The sequence below is a fragment of the Podarcis gaigeae genome (assembly GCF_964106915.1).
Source record: "Podarcis gaigeae genome assembly, chromosome: 4".
Taxonomy (NCBI): domain Eukaryota; kingdom Metazoa; phylum Chordata; class Lepidosauria; order Squamata; family Lacertidae; genus Podarcis; species Podarcis gaigeae.
In genome coordinates, this window is record NC_139677.1 from 74648963 (window position 1) to 74672400 (window position 23438).

A 23438-nucleotide genomic window follows, 5' to 3' on the forward strand; every position below is an offset into this window, starting at 1 on the left:
CCCGAGGTACTATTTCTGGGTTAGCGGAGTCTGTAACCTGAAGCGTATGTAACCCGAGGTACCACTGTATTAGTATTTGGTGGGAGGGATTGAATCACTGGCTGCCTATTTAGATTTGCTCTATTAAAGTGCTATGGTACTCTGACACAACAAATTCACTTTCTAAGAAAGACTTTTATTGCTTAGGGCAGGTCACCTCAGAGAGCCCCAGATATGAAGATGAAGGACTCCTATCTCCCTCATAGTTATGTAGCATCAAATATTTCAGGAGAAGCTGCTTCTGGTAAAATTCTCTCTTCTACATAGCTGTTAAAGGAGCAAGAGCCCTGCTGCCCACCTTTGCTTCTGAGCACCCTGGGAGAAAATCAGGAAAAGGCAGAGATGTGCATCAGCTAATTTAAACTTGATCCTTTGTTGCATATTAGGATTCTGTGTCTGATTAGACTGCAGACCATTCCACATGGGCTTATTTGTGCTTCATCTTCATGGTACAACATCCAGAGGGGCAGTTGTGTTAGTCCGTTGTGTTAGTCCGTTGCAGCAAAAAACACATAAGGAGTCTTGTAGCACCTTCAATACTAACATATTTATTATCGCCCAAGCTTTTACAGAACAAAATCCACTTCATCTGACACATGAAGTTGACAGGCGTGTGTGTACACACATATGCTAGTGTAGTGGGGGGAAAGTAGCGAGCAATTGGGTCAAATGGCAGCGAAAACCAGAAAGTGCAGCCAGTCACAATTCAGTTAAGTGGCTGCTAATTGATAATAATGCAACCGTTCTAGTGTTGCTAAGTTAATTTAAAGTTTCCATTCTTCAACAAAGGCACTTTAAAGGGAGACTTCCAGCACGAAGCCCCCGAATTACAATTAATCAAGAAGTTTGATTCTGCCTGTTTGGACGTGAAGAGGGACTGTGCTGTCTTGTCCCACTACAGGTGCTAATCAGCGTAGCAAAACATGGGTGATTATGGGATCACCAGTTACTGCTGCTGGGAATGGTCACTGTGCTTATTTTTCACACACCAAACTTTTAGGAACATAGGAAGCTGCCTTGTACCAAGTCAGATCATTGGTCCATCTAACTCAGTATTGTCTGCACTGACTGGCAGCAGCTGCCCAGGATTTCAGGCACGGTTTTCTCCCATCCTACCTGGAAATGGTGGGGATTGAATCTGGAACCTTTTGCATGCAAAGCAGAAGCTCTACTACTGAGCTACAGCCTTTCCCCAGCTGTCACAGACTATACATTTTGCATTTAATTTTACTCTACTGTTTTAACCATTCACACCCATAAGAATGAATGAATGAATTAATTTATTACGGTCATAGACCAGAAAAAACAACGATAGTTTACAAGGGGAGTGATCCATAAGGAATATTATATACCTGCCAACTGAGAATAATATCTCAGTTATGAAGGGGGGTCTAGTCCACAAGAGCTTATGCCATAACAAATGTGTTAGCCTTTAAGAGGCCACAAGAATATTTGTTGTCTATGTGGTACAGTACCTTCTTGGTGCCTCCTTTGATGTTTGAGTTGCTTCTTGGGGATTGCGAACACATCTATGCTGTGTTAAGTACCGTCACTCATCACAGGGCAAACTGGGTTTCTGACCAGGCATTTGCTGTCTGCTTGCCATTTCAGGCTAAAAGTAGGTGGTTCTACTTTCAGTTCAGTCATGACTCTGTTAGCATTTAACCATTTGTGCAGACTGCACAATAAGATTCTCTGCCAAAAGGATGTGGACCTTTATCTCGGATGTTCACAGGGTGGGTGGGGACACGTCTCTCCAGATATTGCTGGATTCCAATTCCTATCAGCCCCAGCCAGCAGGGCCCAAAGGTTGATACAATGGGAGCTGCGGAACAGCAAGAGCTGAAGGGCTTTGGGTTCTCAACCTGCAGCTTACAGTCTGCACCAGGGAAGAAAACACTGTGATTCAGATCAGCAACGATGCAGAAGGGGATCATTTAGTGAATGGAGGGGCTAGCACAGTTAGGGCAGTTCAGAAAAGCCATTGCAGTTAGAAATATTTAGTGGAAGAAGGAGAAGGATGAATGCAGGATAAAAGGATGTTCTGGAATAGGGTGCAGCCTGGCACAAGGTACAAAAAAAAAGGAAAATGGAAATAATTTTTGTTTCAGTTCATTTCAAACTTTTATACACCATGCTTCCTTGCAAATTTATCTAAGGCAGTTCTACAAATTTAAATTCTCAACAAAAAGAATACAAGAATTCCATGAAACAATTAACAGCAGAGTGGAAAATTCCTAAAGCTAATTTATGCTTGAAAGACATAAAATCATAAAAACGCCTCGGAGGATGTCCTAACCTGGCATCTAAATAAGAGCAGAGTGGGTGCCAGCCATGTTTCCTTGGGGAGGGTATTCCACAAGTGAGGTGCCAGTGATGAAAAGTCTCTGCCTTTCCAGGAAGTGTCACTACTGGCAAATTGGCATGAGCTAATAAAATGCACACTATGCCACTGATGATAGCTGGACAACAGATGATTGTGTGCAAAACAGAATACTGTAAAGGAGTAGAAGTTACCTGGAGATGAGGGAAGGGTTAGTTCTGGTGGATTCTCATCTCCGGTGTATTCCTCTTCGCATCTTAGAGGCAGGACTATCCCCAGCACAGCAGTTCTCTGTTCATATATGAACCAAGGAACAATAATGTGTGCATACAGTCCAGGAGTAAATGTTAGCACAGTTGTGGACAGTACCTATATATATGGCACACATCCTTAGATTCAAAAGCAGCCCCAAAGTAAACGAGAGAATGATGTGCCGTCACTGAGTCTAATAATCCCTAAAGGAGCAATTACTTTTTTTAGAGTAATCTCTAGCTTTGTTTAAAGCTACCAAGGCACAGCATGCAGGGCTTGATCCTGGTTCCATTGCAGGGGACAAGATGCCCAGCATAAGTTGTGGGTAGTATCCAACACTTCCTGTCTGCAGTGGTATCTCCTTGCATAACATAACACCTCCCCCCTTGCTTCTGCAGCTTCCCATGCCCTTAAAATCAGCTCCAGGAAGCCAGGGGACCCCCCTGGAGAAGATTTTGGGGGGTAAAAGGGGGAAAGTGAGGAAGGGAAAGTCTCACTGAATTGAGAGGAAAAGCACAGTGTCGGATACAACCTTAACTTTCTGCCATCCGTCACATGCCAACCAAAGCGGCCCCCTTGAGTGCTTGCTATCTGGTGCTGGGAGTCTTAAGTTGTGCTCAGAATATCTGCTTTCTAATCTAGGCTAGCTGCTAAATAAGTTAACTACCTTCCGTTTTGCCCCTTGGGCTATAATCTGAATTATGCTTATTCAGATGTTGAAACTGTCCATTGCACTTGTCTAGAAATATGTTAAGGATTGGAGTGGCGTTGGTTGGGCTGGGGAACAATCTGTGACATGAAAGCATAACATGAAACTTCACAGTGGTCTTGATTTTTAGCTTATTTGTTAGCGCCGGTGAGCACTGATCCACTAGCATGACCCCCCCTAGTATGAATATTTCATTGATAATTGTTCACTGATGAAGACTTTATTCCAAAACAGTTGAACTGTTCCAGATATACTGTCCTTTTGAGACTTCGGAGAGCCGTCTTCCTCTGAGACTTTTGTGAGACGTCTTCCTTTGAGAGACGGCTTGGCGTTCCTCTCTATTCAATTGATTTGTTTGATTCTTTGTTTGACTCTGATATATATATATATAACTTGTAGTTACTTGTATATTTTATGAGATGTGTTGTATGATATATACATTATTTTGAAGTGGCTATTTGTATATTTTGAATGACATCATATATATTCACTAACAGTTATTAGCCAGCGTGTTGTGTTTGTATTTTTGTAGATTGCTACGTTTTGCAACACGGGGTTTTGTGTTTGTTCAGACCCATGTAGCTCTGGCATGGCGAAACTAAAGCTCCCATGACTCTTTATTTTTTTTTGGGGGGGTGCTTTAAATGTAGGGGGTGCACACAGTCATTGAGAAAATGACGGTTAACCTATGCCTATAAGCTGGCCATATGTAAGTAAGCAGGATGATTTGACAGAACAGCAACTACCCTGCTTGCTCCACCAAGCCTCTATCAAGCATTATCCATTCCCAGCAGTTAGTAGGAACCAGCTGTGTGTGTGTGCATGGAGTCTTGCAACTGCTAGTTTCCACATTACAAATGACCCCAGGGTTGCTTGATGCTGGAGGCAGTCATCATTTATGTCTCCCTCCTTCCCTCCCTCCCTCTCGCTCACTATAAAACTCTTCAGAAGCTTTAAATAGCAGTATAATATTTAAACGGCTGCAGCAACACTGCCAGAATGCTTCTTGGTGGGCTAGCTCCCACTGTGAAATGCCTTTCCTCCTTACTGAATCCCCAGCAAGGCCTACACACACTCAGGTTGAGGTCAAGTTGAACCACTGTGGTTTTTTCCATTGGCTGCCCCCATTTTAAGCAAAGACGTCGGCTCAGGATGCAAGTTGGAACAAATGTTGGAACATTGTATTTTTAATGCTACTGTAGCAGTGAGTAAACAGCTCTCACAAGTACAGGTGGCAAGCACAGTATTAATTCTCAATTATTGGGGTGATCAGGCATAGGTAGCAGACAATGGCTGGTCTCCGACTATCTTTTTCCGTCTCTGCAAGGATTTTAGCTTGCACAGAACTCCCCACCACCACCACTCCCCACCCTGCCCCTGGAGTTTGTTCCGGAGGATTATGGGGAAAACCAAGAGCCAGTTTAAGGGGAATTTCTGTTGTGCCAGTGAAAATCCTTACGCTGATGGAACAAGTTACTTGGATATAGTCCAAGGACCCTACTCTAAATGCACCTGTGCATTTTCTCCCATAAATTAAGTAAGGCCCTTGAGGACACTGTTGAAGGCAAAACTGAACACTCTTGACAGTGGGTGGCCCAGCCACTATCAACAGGGGTAGCCTAAGCTTCTGGGGGTATATTGTTTACCACAATCCCCTCCAGGGACTGTTGTCATACGAGAGCCCTACACATGTACTGGTGGATGTTTTGCTAGGACTGTGATATAAATGGCAAACATTAGGCTACTCAGTGGACTACGCAGTTCAATATATTATGCGAAATAGTTATCATTTTAAAGAAAAACATTATGCATGGAATTCTAAAACATTGAATAATAAGGATTTGAAAAGTTCAGTCTGGGAGTATCTATACCTCAAGCAATAATCTGATAAATTGGTGTTGCACTCCACATTGCTAGATTTCTCCTACTGTGTTGTCTAGAGTCATCCATTGTCCCTTATTTTTAAAGTGTCATTATTCTAGGTTATCTTCTTTGGTGATCACTTGTAGCCGAGTAAGATTGTCTTCCATAAACACGGTTTTAACAATGAGTCTGTAAGTGACTGTGGAGGCTAATTCTGGACCCACGCGTCCTTCCACAGTGGGGACATTGGTTCCCGAGCGGGAGTTGAGCACGGTGTGGATTTGCCAAGCGTGCCTTCCTTTTAGCACGTTTCTCCCTTGCGCCCTGAGTTCAAGTGTCTTCAAAGCCCATGACACCTTTGGTCTGAGCGCTCGCAGGCCAGTGTTTCCCAGTTGTCAGTGTTTATACTACATTTTTTTTAGATTTGCCTTCAGACAGTCTTTAAACCTCTTTTGTTGACCACCAGCATTACGCTTTCCATTTTTAAGTTTGGAATAGAGTAGTTGCTTTGGAAGACAATCATCAGGCATCCGCACAACATGAAATGATGATCCAGTGAGTGAGTCTAGATTATAATTGCTCCATAAAACACATCCTGCCCCATACCCCTTATACCAGTACACCACAGTTTTGTTTATTATTTCATCACTTGATTTTTTTATTTAAAAACCCTCGGTGATTTACAAAAGATAAAACAGTAAAAAGAAATTGGGGGGAATTACAACCCTGCTTTAAAACATACATGTGGAATCATAACTCTCTAGAGTGACTTGGATCCTTAGATCATCATCATCATTTTCAATTTGTATACCATATTTCTATCTTACAATGCTCAAGGCAGTTTACAAGCTGAAGAAAGAAAAAATGTACATCTTATAACAATCTAATGCAGTACAAAAATGTGATAATAAAACAAAACATTAAAATAAGCAACCTACATCAAAAAAGTAACATCCAGCTATCATTAGAATAGTATAAAATAATATCAACGTATAAAAGTTAAACAGAAACCCACTCAACAGTTACAACAAATATATCTAAACTATAATCAATAAAACAACGGCAAGCCACAGTACATAAAACAATACAGTACACATTGAGAAGCAGAGACTAGAGGGCGGGGCAAGGCAGGTGGAAGGAGGCCTTTCCTGACAAAGTCTCTCCCCTCACAGTTCTTCCTCCAGGAACAGCTCCCTTATGAGGACTCCTAGGGCCGAAGAGTGGGGCAAGGCAGGTGGAAGGAGGCCTTGCCTGATCGAGTCTCTCCCCGCACACTCAGCATCTCTTTATTTCCACTTTAAGAGGAAATCTTTCCGTCTTTAGTTATTTGAACTTGAGTCGGGATGGAAACTCCCAAGTCACCCTCATGTGATTTATTTTGCATCCCCATCACCCCAGTTCTTTTTAGTTCCCTCTCTCCCACCCCCAAATTTTAAACTGGAATCACCTGCTACTCTAACAAGTAACCAGTAGTGGGCACTTAAAAGTTTGCAAAAATAGCTTACCGGTATCCCAGGCTAAAAAAAAAAAAGGGGGGGGGTTGTCTGCAGATGAATGTCTGCTTTATTTACAAAATCAAAAGAGGTTTATGAGCCTAACAAAAGTGAAACTCTTAACTTCTTTTTAAAATTTAAATTTAGCTACAGCATTTAAAATTATGTAAGAGGTGAGTTTCCACACATTGAAGAAATAGGGGTCAATGAACAATGTAGCTTGCAATAACCTAGTGGAAACTTCTGCTATATAATGAGTAAGCAATCAAGGCAGCAGTAGATGAAAGGGGCCTATTGGGCTTCATTCTTCAGCTGCACACTTCTTTTTGCTCTGGATCCACATCTTAACTTCTGTGGTCACTTGCACAAAGTAAGACATGCAAGCAATCACAGACACAGAAGGGAAGGCTAGCATAGTGGTGAAGGGCTGCGGACCAGGAAATTCCTGCCAGAAACTGACCAGGAGGTCTTCCATGGCTGCTACCATTTAAAGTGTCCTCCATATGATGGCAGCATGATTGCACTGCTAACAGCTTGTGGAAAGCAGCAAAATGGCAGTGAGTATCTGGTCTCTGAAATAGCATTTAGAGTTTCCTATCTAAGATCTCTTTGGCCTCTTTGCACCTTATTAGGCATTACAACATGCAGCAATAGAAGCGGACTCTCTGCAATAAATGGTAATGTCCAAACATGCCTTTCTCCCACAAGGGAAATGTACTAGTGGTTCTTTTCTTGCATTTCCACTACATGTTGCAAAGTCTTACTTGCATGTCTCCTCCTTGACAGATGTAATGCTAGAAGTTACCCCCCTAAGACTATCTGCACACAACTTCATTTCTGCATACCATACACAGTGTGTTTGTAGCCATTCTGCTCCTTATGCCGTGCAGGCTGCCATTATTGTGACAGCCAGGATGCTGGCTGTGTGATTAAAGGCACAGCAGCTATCCCGTGCTTGAGCATTCCAGGTACCGTATTTTTCGCCCCATAGGGTGCACTTTTTACCCTCCAAAAATGAAGGGGAAATGTGTGTGCATCCTATGGGGCGAATGCAGGCTTTCGCTGAAGCCTGGAGAGTGAGAGGGGTCGGTGCGCACCAATGCCTCTAGCTCTCCAGGCTTCAGGAAGTTATCCACAAGCCTTGTAAGCCCGGCGGGAGTTTCCGCGGGCTCACAAGGCTTGCGGGCAGCAGCCTGCCGCCCGAAGCATGGAGAGCTCTCTGGAGGCTGCCCCCTGCTTCGGGCGGGTGTCCGCAAGCCTTGCGCGCCCCGGCTTGGGGCGGCAGCCTGCAGCCCGAAGCTCGGGGAGCCCTCCGGAGGGCGTCCCGTGCTTGGGCAGGTGTGCGCAAGGCTTGGGGCTGCAGCCGCAGCTGGGGGGGGGGGGAAATAATTTTTTTTTATTCATTCCCCCCCAAAAAAAACCGAGGTGCGTCCTATGGGCCGCTGCACCCTATAGGACGAAAAATACGGTATGTTAGAAGTTTCCAGCAGAGAGGACAGATAGCGTTCTCACAGTGTGTTGTGATGTCTCTATTGTACCCTGACTGTTGCAATGGTAGGCATCCCAATGCCAGCCACTGGGAATCATATGGGAAGACAGTCATATGGGAAGACAGCCTGTCATGCTCGGATCCTGCTTATGGGCTTCCCATAGGTATCTGGTTAGCCACTATGAGAACAGGATGCTGCTGGGCTAGACTAGATGAGCCATAGGCATGATCCAGCAAGATCTCTCTCTCGAAGTGCACTATGGCTAAAATGCCTTTTTTGGCTAGTACCATTTCAAGCACATCACCTCTTCTGTGTGCCTACTGTCCCTTGTGGACAGCCATAGCATTTCAGTATGTCTGAGCCCATGGTTCTAGCCAGTCGTGTCTGCCAGTGTCAATTGCCACCACACTGGTTTTCCATTAACTTGGGCCAAACCATGAGAGAGACAAGAGAGTGGATGGCAAACTAGGATGGTCGTATGTCTTAGTTTACATAGGATAGTCCTCCATTTGAAGGGCTGTCTAGTCCAAGTCTGGTTTAAAGACACAAACCACCAGAAGGCAGAACAGGGGTCTTGATGTTGCCCATCAGTGAGGAGAATGAACAGGCAGTTTCCTCCACTAGGGTGAGGTGTATGGTATTTCTATTAAACTTATCACAATCATTTCTAAATTTGCATCTATACTTATGAATTAACACACTCGAGTGTTTGCTCCCCTTCTGCAACCCTTTCCCCTGTGATGCATTTTCTCTTTTTTTAGCAATGCATAAATGGTTATCCTAAGACAAAGATTGCAGCCAACATTATATAGTGCCACTAGGTGGAAACCTTTTTCAAAGTCTTATAATTGGCATGATAACTGGCTTAGGTTAGGACCATGGCACTTAAAAGGATTGCCTATTGTTTACTGTTTTGCTGCCTTAACCTTTGATGTCAGTTGTTGTGGGCATTTCTGTTGTAATAGAAATAGAGCATACTGCAGGAATTATGTTGAGGATTATGTATGCTCAACCCAGTCTTGATCAAGGTCTGATTAAGGACTGATTTAACACCACAAAATTCCTGCATAAAAGACACTTTCTGTAGGAATTTGCCAGAGATTCTTTTATAGAATGTAACATGTAATAATAATAATAATAATAATAATAATAATAATAATAATTTTTATTTATACCCCACCCTCCCCAGCCAAGGCTGGGCTCAGAGCGGCTTACAAGCAATAATAAAAACAAGTTGAATGATTACAACTTAAAAACAATATTAAAATATTGAAACATTAAAATATTTAAATGTAGTCTCATCGCAGGAGGAGAAGAAAAAAGAAAGAGAGGGAGGGAATCAAATTGGCTCCAGGCCAAAGGCCAGGCGGAACAACTCTGTCTTACAGGCCCTGCGGAAAGAAATCAGATCCTGCAGGACCCTGGTCTCATGAGGCAGAGCGTTCCACCAGGCCGGAGCCAGAGTTGAAAAGGCCCTGGCTCTGGTTGAGGCTAATCTAACCAGTAGTGGCATGTGCATTTTTCACTGTGTATTCATAGACATCAATGGTGTTTATGAGCCAGAAACCCAGATAAGAAGTCATGACATGCACTCTGTGGATTGGGTTTCTAGAAATTCCAGCAGGAAGAGAGTCTCTCTCAGTCCCAGAATTCGTACATGAATAGAACAGCCCTCAGTTTCTCAAGAGGGACAGTGAGGTGGAGCAGTTCAAGTGTTGGGACTGGGAGACCATGGTGTAAAACCCCACTCAGCCATGAAGCTCACTGGGTGACCTTTGACCATTTGCATTCAGCCTCACCTACCTCACTGGTGAATTATGAGGGTAAAAGGGAGAACGAGGTCCAATGGGCAGACATCTTACAGTACTTGGACCCCCCTGGCCTCTCATCGCTTGGGCTCCCCCAGTGACTGTGCTGCTGCAGCCACTATTTGCTTGCTCTCACTCACTCACTCACTCACTCACTCACTCACTCACTCACGGGTTTATCTGTTAGTGCTGTAAAGGGTTGGCTGTTGTGCTGCTGTTTTACTCCTCCCATTACAGCACCACCACCAGGTAAGCCTGCTTAACTTCAGGGAAGGCCAAGGTTGATGATGGAAGCAGCACTGCTGCAGGACGTGTGTGTGTGTAATCGAGTGGTATTTTGCATTGCAGGGGCAATCAATATTGAGGAGGGACCACTGCCAAGTACACCCTGCTCAGGGCTCTAAAAAACTGGACCTGAGCTTGTCCTCACTGCTCGTTTTTTTTGGGAGCTATCATGGTGTTAATCCCTATTTTATTAACTTGGCAGAACCACATAGCTCTCTGTGTCTAAAAACAATTTGTGCCCCTTCAATTGGCTCCTTGCTGTGCTCTTGGCTTCACCACGGGGGGGGGGGGGGGGAAACGACTCTTATCTAGTGCCGAATGTAGACTTGCTGGGTTTGGATGAGTTATTTGAGTCTGTGACTCTTGTCCAGCTCCCTGAGCTGAAGGCATCATGCCAGGATCTGTGCCTCTCTAGATCACCTGGCAAGATTGGCCGAATGTCCTATTGAACAAAAATGGCAGGTGGGGCCACAGAACTTGGTGCTTCTGCACAGTTGTGGAGTTGATGGTCCCAGTGTGGAGAGGACTGCCTTCCCTTAGTAACTTCGGGGCTTGCTAATTTCAGTTTGTAGATGTACAGTTCAGCTGTGGTGTTTAATTCTTTACCCTTGTGCTCATTTAATAATGAGAAGACTGACTTGCTTATTATTTTCAGCCCACGACATCTTGCTATCCCTTTTAGATTAGAATATAGCCTGGTTTGCTCAGTTGGCTAGAGCGTGGTGCTGATAACACCTAGGTTGCAGGATCGATCCCTGTTTGGGCCACCTGCATATTCCTGAATTGCAGGGGGCTGGACTAGATGATTCTCGAGGTCCCTTCCACAATTATATTCCATACTATGGCTACCTTGCTCCTAAGAGCTGTGATGAGTGCATGTTCTGGGAGGCACATGCCCAGATAGTCACCACATCCTACCTCTCAACAGCAATGTGTTACTGCTTCCCCTTTTCCTGCAGGGTGGAAGTTCTTAGACCCTGTCTAGGCACTCCTGCCCTGCTGCTCATAATTAAAAGTCCAGAAGTCTGACCCAAACAACTTTTTGGAATATTTGGGCAGTTGGGCTGGAGTCTGTTTGCAATGCGTAAAGAAGTCCATATTTTAAAATGGCATCCAGTCCACCTGCTGCCAAGGAAAAATGGTTGTCAGGGTCTCAGAACTGCTCACAATGTGTCTCATATGCTGACACTTTGAACGACTGCTGGCATATACATAGTTATTCGGCTCAGTAATTATTAGCAATAATGATGGAGAAAGTGGCAACCACATTTGGAAAGAAGGTGGAATCCTGTATGTAACCAGTTGTAACTGAACAGTTAATTCCACCATGGGTATTAAACTCGCTTTCTTAGGAGGCGTATCTATAACCGGCTCTTCTTGATTCTCTTTGATGGAATACAAACAGCTGTAACCTTTCACCAGATAAATCTCGGAACCTGCTGAATGGCTGACCTTGTTAAACATTCCAGGATTTCAGTCGAACTTTTGTTGTCTCCTGATCTCCCTCATCTTTTAAAAAAAGTATTTTGCCTTGATTTTTATCACTGTAAGCCACATTCAGGTGTTTTAATAGAAAGGTGTGGTATGAACATTTAAATAAATAAATAAATAAATAAATAAATAAATAAATAAATGCAATGAGTTGGGTCCAGAGTTTATCATACTTGGAGGTAACCCATGGTAATCAAGGGGACATGCATTAATCATGACCCTCAATGCTGACTATGCAATTGGGTAATGATGCAGAACTTTGGCCAGCTTGATAGCAATTCATATTAATCTCTAGGCAATAATTTTGCCAGTCTTATCTTTATCAACCTAACCTATCTATTTTATTCATAGGACTGCTTTAACATTATTCTCTATCTGCTGACTTTGTTTGCAACCAATCGTTTCCTGCTTGTCAGTTATTGTAATCTGCTTTCTTAGTAACGGAGCATCACACTGGAAACTTTCCACTTCATTTGATTTATGACTCAGATGGTTCTGGGAACAAATGCTACACCGGGGAGAAAGGGGAAACCTAATGAATGGTCTCTACTGCAGGATCCTCATTCAAACACACCTGGACAAAGCTTGACTAACAGCGCTCATCCCTAATGTGGTAGCTTTTCCACATGCAGGAAGCTTTTAACATAGTTCTCTATGATCCAGTAGTTTAAAGTGATTCACTCTAGTTAGGACTGTAGCACATGCCTTTTCTTCATGAATCAGCCCTCAGAATAGCAGCAAAACAAATAAATATGCTTTCATCCCCGGGGTCTGCAGGGTCCCAGTGGGTGCCTTAAGTGGCTGCCAGCTGGGCTTGCCTTTGGTAAGTGTGAGCTACTGGCACGATGTTTATTTCCTGAATTCTTTAGTAGCATTTGGGTGCCTTTCTCCTCCTGCTTCCTGTCGTACATGCCCACACTGCATTGTTGGTCTAAGGTTACTGAGAAGGGCAGGGCTGTTGGAAGGAGTTATTCTTGTTTGCCCTTTAGCAAGAGCCAGGACACATTTATTTACTTTGGAGAGGTGGGCATGCATGTGGAAAGTATAGGTGGAAATAAATTAAGCCGTGTGTGTGTGTGTGTGTGTGTTGGCTTGCATCTTAAGAATTAATGAAAGATTTCTGTTTAGTTCTCAAATAGCCTGTAGAGACAAATGGCGTTTCTGTTTTTAGAATAGTAAGGTGCAAACAATTTCTTTGTAATGCGCGAGCCTTTTCATGGACTTTCCAGTGCTAATCCATGTTTACTAGGAAAAACACGTGTGCTATAATGTCTGAACTGTGGCACGAATGTTTTTCCTGTGACATGTACATGGAATAGGCAGCCGCACCACTCAGCAGAAATAATTTTGCACGTGCAAGAATTTCAACTACAGGGGGAAATGTAGTGAACCTGAGGCAGAGCTGGGAATAGTTGATCAACAAATTGTTGTAGCACTTGACTACCATTATTAATCTTCCAGGTATGAGGAACCACATAGCCTAGGACTTGCCAATCAGAAGGTCGGCGGTTCGAATCCCCGCATCGGGGTGAGCTCCAGTTGCTCGGTCCCTGCTCCTGCCAACCTAGCAGTTCGAAAGCACGTCAAAGTGCAAGTAGATAAACAGGTACCGCTTTGGCGGGAAGGTAAATGGCGTTTCCGTGCGCTCCTCTGGTTCGCCAGAAGCGGCTTAGTCATGCTGGCCACATGACCCGGAAGCTGTCTGCGGACAAAAGCAGCTCCCTCAGCCAATAAAGCGAGATGAGGACTGCAACCCCAGAGTCGGTCACGACTGGACCTAATGGTCAGGGGTCCCTTTACCTTTACTTATGAGGATGAACTCTGGCATGAGAACTGATTTTATTATGGAGACCCAATTTAAGATAGTCAGAAAACAGAATGTATATTGGGGTTGTGGATGGCTGCGATAAACAATTTAGGCAGCAGTGCTCACACTGACAAGGAAGTAAGCCCCATGGAATGCTGTGGGACTAACTTCTAGGCAAATGTGCATAGGATTTCACTGCATAAGAATTTTAAACTTTTGAGTCGTCACCCACAATACCGTAAAGTAAATGCAGATCTACACATAATATGTGTAAGGCCTAGGGCAGGGGTAGTCTGCAGCATGTCCATTTTAAATATTCTTATTGATATTTAATTACTATTTTTACTATTTATATTATATTTTGTTGTATTTGTAATTCTGCGAAATTCGGATTGTAATGTAATAAACTACAGTGAAACCATAATTCAACTAGAAATCATATAGCAACTAGCATAGTACACTAAAATTGCTACAACAGGCAGAAAAATGAGCCATTTTCAAATTGTCCATGGTTGGGGGGGGCAGTTTGGGGATCTAAACTGCTGAGAGGAAAATGTGTGCTGGGTTTGTGTGAAAGCTGTATGATTCTAACTAAGAAATCCCAATGCTGGCAAATGAAAGCCCTGCAAGGCAAATTATACCTTTCTTTTCTAGAACTACAACTTTAAACTACCATTTGCTACCTGCATATTGTTTAATTTGACTGTTGTTTCATGGCACAGTTATTCTTCCATATTGATTTTTAATGTGTGTGGGGTTTTTTTTTTTAAAAAAAAAATGAATGCACAGATGACTCCCCAAGCCATGACCTCCTGATTTGGCATTGCATCCAGATCATGGGTTGCTTCTCTCCCAACAAGCCACGAAGTCAGGGTTTCTTTTTTGACTTGCCAGTTGTGGCGGTTTCTTTGAGCGGAATGCTATCCCCTGTTTGGACACAATGCTGAGCCAGGGGTCATGACGCATTGTTCTCACCCATCCCAGATGAGGAGTGAAATCTGTTTTTATGGTAAAGTATTTAACTATGGTTTACCATGTTGCACAAACTGGGCCACTGCAGAACAGTCTGTCTGAGCACGGAGAACTAGGTTGTAAAACAGCAGTACCCTTAACAGTCCAAAAAACCATTCTTGGGTCACCCCAGATTTTACGACTCATTCCCCTACCTGGGAATCTCTCACAGGAGAAGAACGTAGGAAAAGCCTGCTAGATCAGGCCAATAGCTCATCTAGTACAGCATCCTAAGTAGACAACCAGATGCTGTAAAGGGGAGCTCACAAGCAGGACCTGAGGACAAGGATAAAACTTTGTACGTGTTTCAGGCCCTATTACATTAAAGGTAAAGGGACCCCTGACCATTAGGTCCAGTCGTGATTGACTCTGGGGTTGCAGTGCTCATCTCGCTTTATTGGCAAAGGGAGCTGGCATACAGCTTCTGGGTCATGTGGTCAGCATGACTAAGCCACTTCCGGCGAACCAGAACAGTGCACGAAAACGCCATTTACTTTCCCGCCGGAGCGGTACCTATTTATCTACTTGCACTTTGATGTGCTTTCAAACTGCTAGGTTAGCAGGAGCAGGGACCGAGCAACAGGAGCTCACCCCATTGCAGGGATTCGAACCGCCGACCTTCTGATTGGCAAGTCCTAGGCTCTGTGGTTTAACCCACAGCGCCACCCGCGTCCCTCCTATTACATTAAATCCCTCCAATTATTTAGTTGAACCTGCTGAATTCTGGGGCTGGAGAGAAAGAGACATAACAGAAAGAGAACCAAGAGCCCAGCTTGGTTATAGAAACAACTACTATATAATGGCAGTGTCTGGAAAAGGTCTTGGCTGCCGGCTCTAAGTTGGATGTGCCAAAGGGAAACGGAGCTTGTGCCATAGCAAACTCAGCGTGTGGCCGTCAGTGAAGCAGCATGAACTTGATCTCCCATTACTTTCAGCATCGATATCAAGCAAGCATTGGGTAATTCAATTAAAACTCCACCTGAACCTTATGGGAGAACGAACATGTGGAATGCATTCATTTGTATGGGATGGTGACATGTATCTGTCCCTTGCAAATATCATCTTCCATTCCCTCCCTTCTTGCCTCTACCTCCCCCCCCCAAAAAAAAGAAACAGAACTTATTCTAGAATAAGAACATATTTTTATTGTGTTCAGTTTTTGCTGCTCCTAATCTGACCCCACCCTAATCTGACCCACAAAGCAAATGCAGGGTTAGTTCAATGAAATGAGCGTGGAGTGGCATGATAGCTGAATATTTTGCATTCCAACTATGGGCCTCTTCCTGTCTCTCTTTGTAAGGGTTCAACTGGATTGGGCATTTTCATGCAAGCTAAATGCAGTTTATGCAAACGGTTCCTAAGATGCCTAAATTCATGTGTTGAGAAAGAAATAATATTTCATCATTGATGAATTGCTTCCCATGAAGCATCCAGAAGCAATTTAACACCAGCAACAAAACATATACAGTGGTACCTCAGTTTATAGACGCTTCAGGTTACAGACTCCGCTATCCCAGAAATAGTACCTCAGGTTAAGAACTTTGCTTCAGAATGAGAACAGATAAGAACAGGTTAATAATGGACCTCCAGAACGAATTAAGTTCTTAACCAGAGGTACCACTGTATACAGTTTCTAGTCCAATGCAGAGCAAGACAGAGATAAAAACCTCCACTAAAGTATGCTGAAAGAGAAAGGTCTTTGACAGGTGCTGAAAAGACAATAGAGGCAACACTTGTCTAATGTGTAATGCACTGGGGATGGGGATAAAATTCCTAAAGATGGGTGCCTCCACACCAAAGTTCAAATTCTTACATCTTACAGAATGGACCTCCTGATGTGATGGTCAATGCAAGAACACAGGGATCAATCAGCCCCAGCCAGCATGGTCAAAAATCAGGGATGGTGGGAGTCATCGTCTGAAACATCTGGGAGGCACCATGTGGGGGAAGGCTGGTGTAATGTGTAGCCAACCAGGAGCTGGAATATGGCCATGATGACAAGTAGCCACTGATAGCTTTATCCTGCATAAATTTGATCTCCTTTTGAAGTCATGTAAGTCAGTGGCCATCACTGCATCTTGTGTTCAGTGATCTTAGCTAATAGTTTAAGGACGTTCTAGTGCAGGGACAGAGGGGGGGTTCATTCAAATCTATGTAGGTCAGGAGTGTATCCTGCCTCCCTTCACAGCACTTTCATTATCTGCCACGGTTAATGAATGCCTGGATAGAGCTGCTTCCTTTGATCTAGTAAGGAGTCTGTGCACCTGAATCCCTTCCCATTTGGGTACGACATGGTGGAGCAATGCGGGTGCAGTTTTCCCTCCTAGGATTTCACAGACCTGTAAATATACCTTTTGTTCTGCGGCTCGTAAGCTGTGCAACGTAACAAGGATCGACTGTCGGGCTTTACTCAAAACTGGCTTGTCTGGGCCATGGCAAATGTGTGGCTGACGTGACTTGTGGGTGTCGCAAAAACAAGTGACAGCTTCCCTTCCCAGAAACCCCTTCAGTGAAATAAATGGAAAAGAGACTGGAGACTCAGCTACATTGGCAAAGAAAGAACACTTTATATGTGTTGTTTATGCATTCTAACACTGTGACACCAGCTGGCGCTGTGGAGTTCCGTTTTTGCCAGCCTGATTTCTCATACAAAGTTTACAGTGTGTTTAACTGAAAGGCTTCCTGATGTGTCTGGATCCAGCCCCATCTTTTGAAAAACCAGCTGCTTGTGAAGGGTCCTTCTGGAAATCTGATGCCCTTCATGCTAACTCAGGCACATCGTTGCACCTGTAGGATCTCTGGAATAATCTACAATACAGAAGCGCTCTAATGTGGGTAGGGTCTCCCTAGGTGAAATCCTACACCTGAAGCTCTTATATGGACTATACATTTGGGCTTTTGAGAAAGGCGCCCCTTTGCGTTAGGGATGTGAAGTGACAACAAGAATTGCATTATTTCTGTAAGCAGCTTCACCTGTTTCAGGCCAGCTCTGTGTCATTTTGATTCAATTTCTTATTCGGGTCCAAATCCGATCTGTTAAACCTGAAGCTGCTTTGCCCTTGGTGAGTGTAATGGGGAATCAAATAGGTTCCTATAAGGGTTTGTTTTCTTTATTTTCACTTAAGTGGATGAAGAGTGGATGGAGGCTGCCAAATTTCAGGCTGTGCATTGAAATTCTGGGGACAGCTGAGGCCATAGAGGAAATCAGAAACTTAGGGAGTCCCTGATGTGCTTTGAGATACCTTGTGAATTGTGCAATCTGACTCAGGAACATGAGCCCCTGGCCAGAATCACCCTGGGATTTTTTATGTTACTCGGAGTATACACATAGCCAATGCGCAGTCCTCTGTGCACTCCAGGAAAATGCTGCAACTCTCTAGTGCCATATGAGGAGGGAGTTTGATGAGCCTCTCCATTTGATGAATCTTTAAATTCTGCAGAGACGTGGAGAGAATAAAATTGTACTTTTTAATTTGTTTAAAGGTAGTTCTTAAGTTTAGAATTTCAGAACAAGGTATTTCTGAATTTAAAGAGCTTGTAGATTTTTCAAGCTCATGAAGTATTTTACTTCCAAACAAATAGAGCTAAAATAAAAGCCTTGTGCTCTCTCTGTTTTGGTGGGTGAGGAAGGTGACAGTTTCAGCATTTCATATTCTGCACCTATACATGTTCCAAAATTATTCTGGTTTGTTGCTGCATAAGGAAAGTTTGGGTGTGATCCTTTTCATGGTGGGGCAAGCACAATACGATACAGATCAGTTGTCTTTGGTCTGTGTGTCTCTGTGTTACATGATTTCTTCTTTTCCCTTTCCAGGACTGACAGCTATTCCCCAGGTATTTAAAATGGAGATTTCCTTCAACCCCAGTGATAAAAACACATATGAGAAGTATACGAAGCTCATGGATACATTTCTGAAGGCTTATGAGTTTAATCAGGAGCAAGATGCAGATTTTGAGCTTGAGTCTTGTGCCAGTGAGTAGATTTTATTTGCACATAACTTTTGTTTCTAATGTATTTGCTTTTAGTCTGGTCCATCTAAAGTGCTGCTGGTACCTAGCAACCCTTACCAGTAACTTTTCCAGTCCCACTCAGAAAAAGGGATCTCTGTTTTATTTAAGCGAATAACTCAGTTGAATCCCTGTCCACCATATGTGATGTGAGCCACCCAGAGTGGCTGGGGAAACCCAGCCAAGTGTGTGGGGTATAAATAATAAAATTATTATTATTACGACCCCAGCAACAAACTGTAACTATCTCCTCATGCTTCAGTAATCCTGGCTTTGCTGAAGACAATATGGCTTGAAATAACCTCACCAAATACCCTGGATTTCCTTAGCCCCTGGTGGTGGTTGGTACAATAGCACTGATGTTTTGGGTTGGATGGAGACACCAGAACCCTAGTGTTGTGTGCAGTTTTGCTATAGATTCATTATATATTTGCCAACACAGCAACTGAAAAGACCAGGCTGTAAGAAGCAAAGGAGACCACCTAGCTAGTACTGCTAGTACTGTGTTTTGGATTGACGGATCCAAATACTTAGTAGTTTTGGGAACCCCACCCCACCCCTAGTCAGGGGTCCAGGCATGTTTGCCACAGTTCAAAGGGGAACAACTGAGGGGAGGCAACTGCAGGGCAAAATTGGGGGGGTACGAGGGAAAAGGTAGGCCTTCCCCTTCTTGCCCACTGCTCCTTTCCTGGGAATTGCTAACCCCAGAGCTTTCCATCCTATCTGGCGGCAACCCAGATTCCAGATCTTGTCTGGTTGCCAGAACATGGCCATTTTATAAGAGATGGTGGGTCTGCGTACCACAGAACTGTCCACACTTTGCTCAGCTGAGAGGGCTGAGTCAGCACTCTGCCTACTTGCACAACAAGATTTGCTCGCACAACGCTTGCCTGAGAGGGGTTAGGGATGAGCTATTACGTTGTCCACTTGGTGCCTGCTCAGGCAAACCAGTCTCATCAGTTGAGAATTGTGCACCTAAAGTAAACCTTTCAGTTTTAAAAATAGAGAAGTCCTTCCATGGTAGTGTTTGCTGCACCATCTTAGCTGGTGCTGCACCCTAGGCTGTGTATACAATATATCTGTAAAGGACACCCCACCCCCAAGGGATTTTGGGCACTGTGCTTTTTTAAGAGTTGCTGGGAATTGTAACTCTATGAGGCGTAAGCCACAGCGCCCAGAATTCTGCAAGGGAAACTTATTTGTTTTGAATATCAAGGTATATCGTTTACGGAGCCAAAGTCTCCAGTGAACATCTGGAAGGCACTGTAGGATTAACACAACAGCCCATGTTGGTGATGAGGCCACATGTCTTGTGACCTTCCTAGAATAACTATTAAAGGCAGAGGAGCCCTGTTCTCTGTAGGATCTGGTAGACATGTGACAGGCCTCTGAAATGAGACAGAGCTCCTGTGATTCCCAAGCAGTTAGCTCGTGCATACAGCCCTTTTTAAACACACCATGATCTAGGAAAATGGCATGATTAATACTGAACATGTCACAGAGAGACATGTCTGCAGGCTGTGTGTTTTGGTACCTGGCAGCTTCAAGAAATTAGATTAAAGCAGGAAAAATAAGTGCACGTTGGGAAATATTCAATTTTTCATTATCAGAAGTTTTCCTTAAGGCTAGGTGGATGCTTCCCATACAAAATTATTACACTGTCTCATAATATGAAGCAGGTGTAGGATTCACCATTAGACACTTTTAGTTGGAGTCTTTAAGGTTTAATTTCCCTGAGATGACAGAGGATTGTGGCAAGCAGACCAAAATGCATATAAGCAAGGTTTTTCTTTTTCTCCCCCACTCCCCACCTCCAGCTGAACCCTCCACCCACAAAGGTGAAGCTCCTATTGACCCCAGCCTGGGCAAGAAGCCATCTTGCAGGTTCCTTCGCTCCTGGCTGGACAACTGCTCTGGGATAAATGACCCCAGCTTTGGTTACAAAGACGGCAAACCATGTGTCCTCATCAAACTCAACAGGATTATGGGCTTCATACCAAAGGCAAGTGCTGCTAGGCCTGTTTTTAAAGAAGGGGGGCGAGGAAAAAGTGGGAATTGGTAGCACAACCACATAGGAAAAAGGAGGGTGCTGGGGGAGTCTTTGATTGTCTTATCTTCTACAAGATTGCTTATATCTACGGTATTGTTCCGTCAAGAAGATGCCCCCATATATAAGGACCCCCCTTTATTTTTGGGGACTCCATTTTAAGAAAATGAGGGGAGATGGCCCAAAGTTGTTGAGCTCCCCCCCCACAGCTGTGGGCAGGAAACACTCTCTAGATTGTTTTCCGCTTGCTGCGGCATCAGGGGAAGTTGCACTTGCACCAACCGGCTGGCTGGCGGGCGCAACGCTCCTCACCCCCATGCCACTTTCTGTGTATTGGACTACCCCAGTTTTCGGACTCAATTTTTGAGTCAAAAAACCTCGGAAAAATACGGCACTTTCCATTTTCTCGTCTCTGCCACTGATCTCAAATAAACCCCTGGTGGCTGCTTGGACTCTTCTTACCAGTGGACACACTGTTCATCTTTTCGTCACACAATGGGGTGACTTGAGGCCCTGCTGGCTTTTAAAATACTGATCATATGCCTTTTTGCCAGGAGACCAAACCAAGTGGTGGTGAGGAGGGCTGCTTACTAGACCAGCCATGTAGCAACTAAGAGGATTCTCAAACTTTTTCTGGATATTTTTTCATTTGCTTCACTCTGGGTCTGTGAGCAGTATTTGGAGCTTATGTGTCCACTGATGGAAAATCATGCTTAACATTGGTTGATTTGAGACTGTGGACCCAGCTCTTCCTCACAAATCTACTAGCCTTCCCCTATGTGGCAAAGAAGAGCTCGAATAAATAAAAGCCTTTGTTAGTTTTAAAGTAGTTTCCGGATTAGAAAAGCACAAGTGGGGGAAATATGCTTTAATTATTTTAGTTACCACCTTTTCTTCTAAGGATTTTGAGGTGGTGTGCATGGGTCTCACCTCCCCATTTTATCCTCACAACCCTGTGAGGTGGGTTTCTCTGATTTTTTTCTGTCTATGCAGGTTCTGCAGGCTTTTGTTTTCTTTTAATTTACAAACTTAGACACTTCTGCATCCATAGGGAGTCCTCCATATATGTAGGGCTCCTATTTTATTTTTAGTTTGCCCCATTTCACTTCCAAACTGATAGGCACTTGACCATCTTACTTGGCTTCTGGAGGGTATATTTGGCAAATACACTTATTGGAGAAAGGAGTTTGTCTTTTAGCAAGGGTTTTGAAGTTGGTTTAAACCATTTGTAATGTGCTTGTTTTCCTCTTAGCCTCCACTCAACGACTCCATCCCACCTGAGGTGAAGGCAAGATTCAACCCTTATATCATTCCTGTTCACTGCGCTGCTAAGGTAAAATAGTTCAAGTTCTTACCGTAATTTGTTGTAGATGGGGCTGCCTTTGAAGACTGTCCAGAGACTGCAGTTAGTTCAAATATACAACTGCTTGCCTCTAAATTGGGATCCTATCTCACCAGTCCTTGAACAGCTACATTGGCTTCAGCCCTACATCTGGGCACCTCATTCACAGTGATGCTTTTGAAACCCAATTATGGCTTGGGCCTGGGAGACCTGCGAGATTGCTGCCTCTATATCCACGTAACCATACATTACGATCTCCCTTGGAGACTACTGCCACCATCAGAGGTGAGGCAGGTGGCAACTAGAGGCCCTTCTCTGTAGTGACACCCTAGCTCTGAAAATCTGAAATACCTAGCACTTGTGCAACAAGCATTCATCATGGCAAGAAACCCTGGTCAAGTCCAACAGAGAAATGAAATGAATGCAGGTTGCTGAGCAGGAGTACTTTGCTGATAGAGAAAGGTGCTTGCTCAGTGCTAGAGCTTTGTGTTCAAAAGGTCCCAGGTGACATCTCCATGTGAAGCTAGGAACCTAAAACAGACCTGAAATCCTGGACAGTCAGCAATACTGAACTAGGCTGAGGAATTACTTGACCCTGGTATAAGGCACCTTCCTATGTTTACTCTCCTATATGTTGTTGGCATTCATGTTCGCTTTTAAATGGACTCCCTAGCCATCTCTCCTCTTACTTGCTTTGAGTGGTTCACTGTCTGCCCAAGCAAAGCAGTATCACTCTATACCAAGATAAAACAGCTGTTGCTTTTTCTAAAAGTAGAGACTCAAACAACACCCAACGGAGAGAACCCAGTCCTTTGTTTTTCCGTTAGGAGCCGAGACCTGATACCAGAAGTGTCGACAGCTCCTGTCATGAGAGAATGTCCTTCAGTTGAAGCCAAACCAAGTCAAAATCTCTCCTCCTCTTCCCTGCCCAACAGGAGTTGGAGTGAGATCACTAAACACTGTCCCTCTCTAGCATGCGGAAAAGAAGAGAGGGGCAGAGAAAGAAATGCAGAATGGGTCCGTGTAGAAAAAGTGTGTGCTGGGTAAAAGGCAGCAACAAACCTCACCCTGAAAATGCCTAACCCAACCTCAAAACTTGATTCCAGTTGCCACACTTGTGTACTAGCTGCGAAATCTTGAGATGGCATGTGTCAGGGGTTCAGAAGGAGAGACACAGGAGGGGGAGCAAATGGAGAGTGAGGAGGAAGAGTACGAGGGGGGCGCAGGCAGTGACAGTGGCCAGAGTTATTCCACAAGCCTCTCTAGCGAATCGGAGGACTCACAGAAGGGAGCGCCGGTGGCCAGAGCGAAGGGGGCTCCAGGGGGGAAGCCCCAGGAGGAAGGGGCCAGCGGGGAGTCCCTGAGCAGCAGTTGGAAATCAGGACCAGCTTCTCCACCAGAGCGCAGTGGGGAGGGGGAGTCCCAGGAGTTGGGACCAGTGTCCTCACCACCAGAGGGAGGAGAGGAGTC

The 23438-nt window shown here is 44.2% G+C and overlaps 1 protein-coding gene across 1 annotated transcript in view; it reads left to right on the plus strand.

Moving 5' to 3' along the window:
• The window catches only part of ATP1B1 (ATPase Na+/K+ transporting subunit beta 1), a 35582-nt gene that overhangs the window by 9295 nt on the left and 2849 nt on the right, over window positions 1–23438 (plus strand). The window contains exons 3-5 of the mRNA XM_083737318.1: window positions 18386–18544; window positions 20397–20581; window positions 21879–21959. Coding sequence (XP_083593444.1) covers window positions 18386–18544; window positions 20397–20581; window positions 21879–21959 — 425 coding nt within the window. The remainder of the gene's footprint in view (window positions 1–18385; window positions 18545–20396; window positions 20582–21878; window positions 21960–23438) is intronic.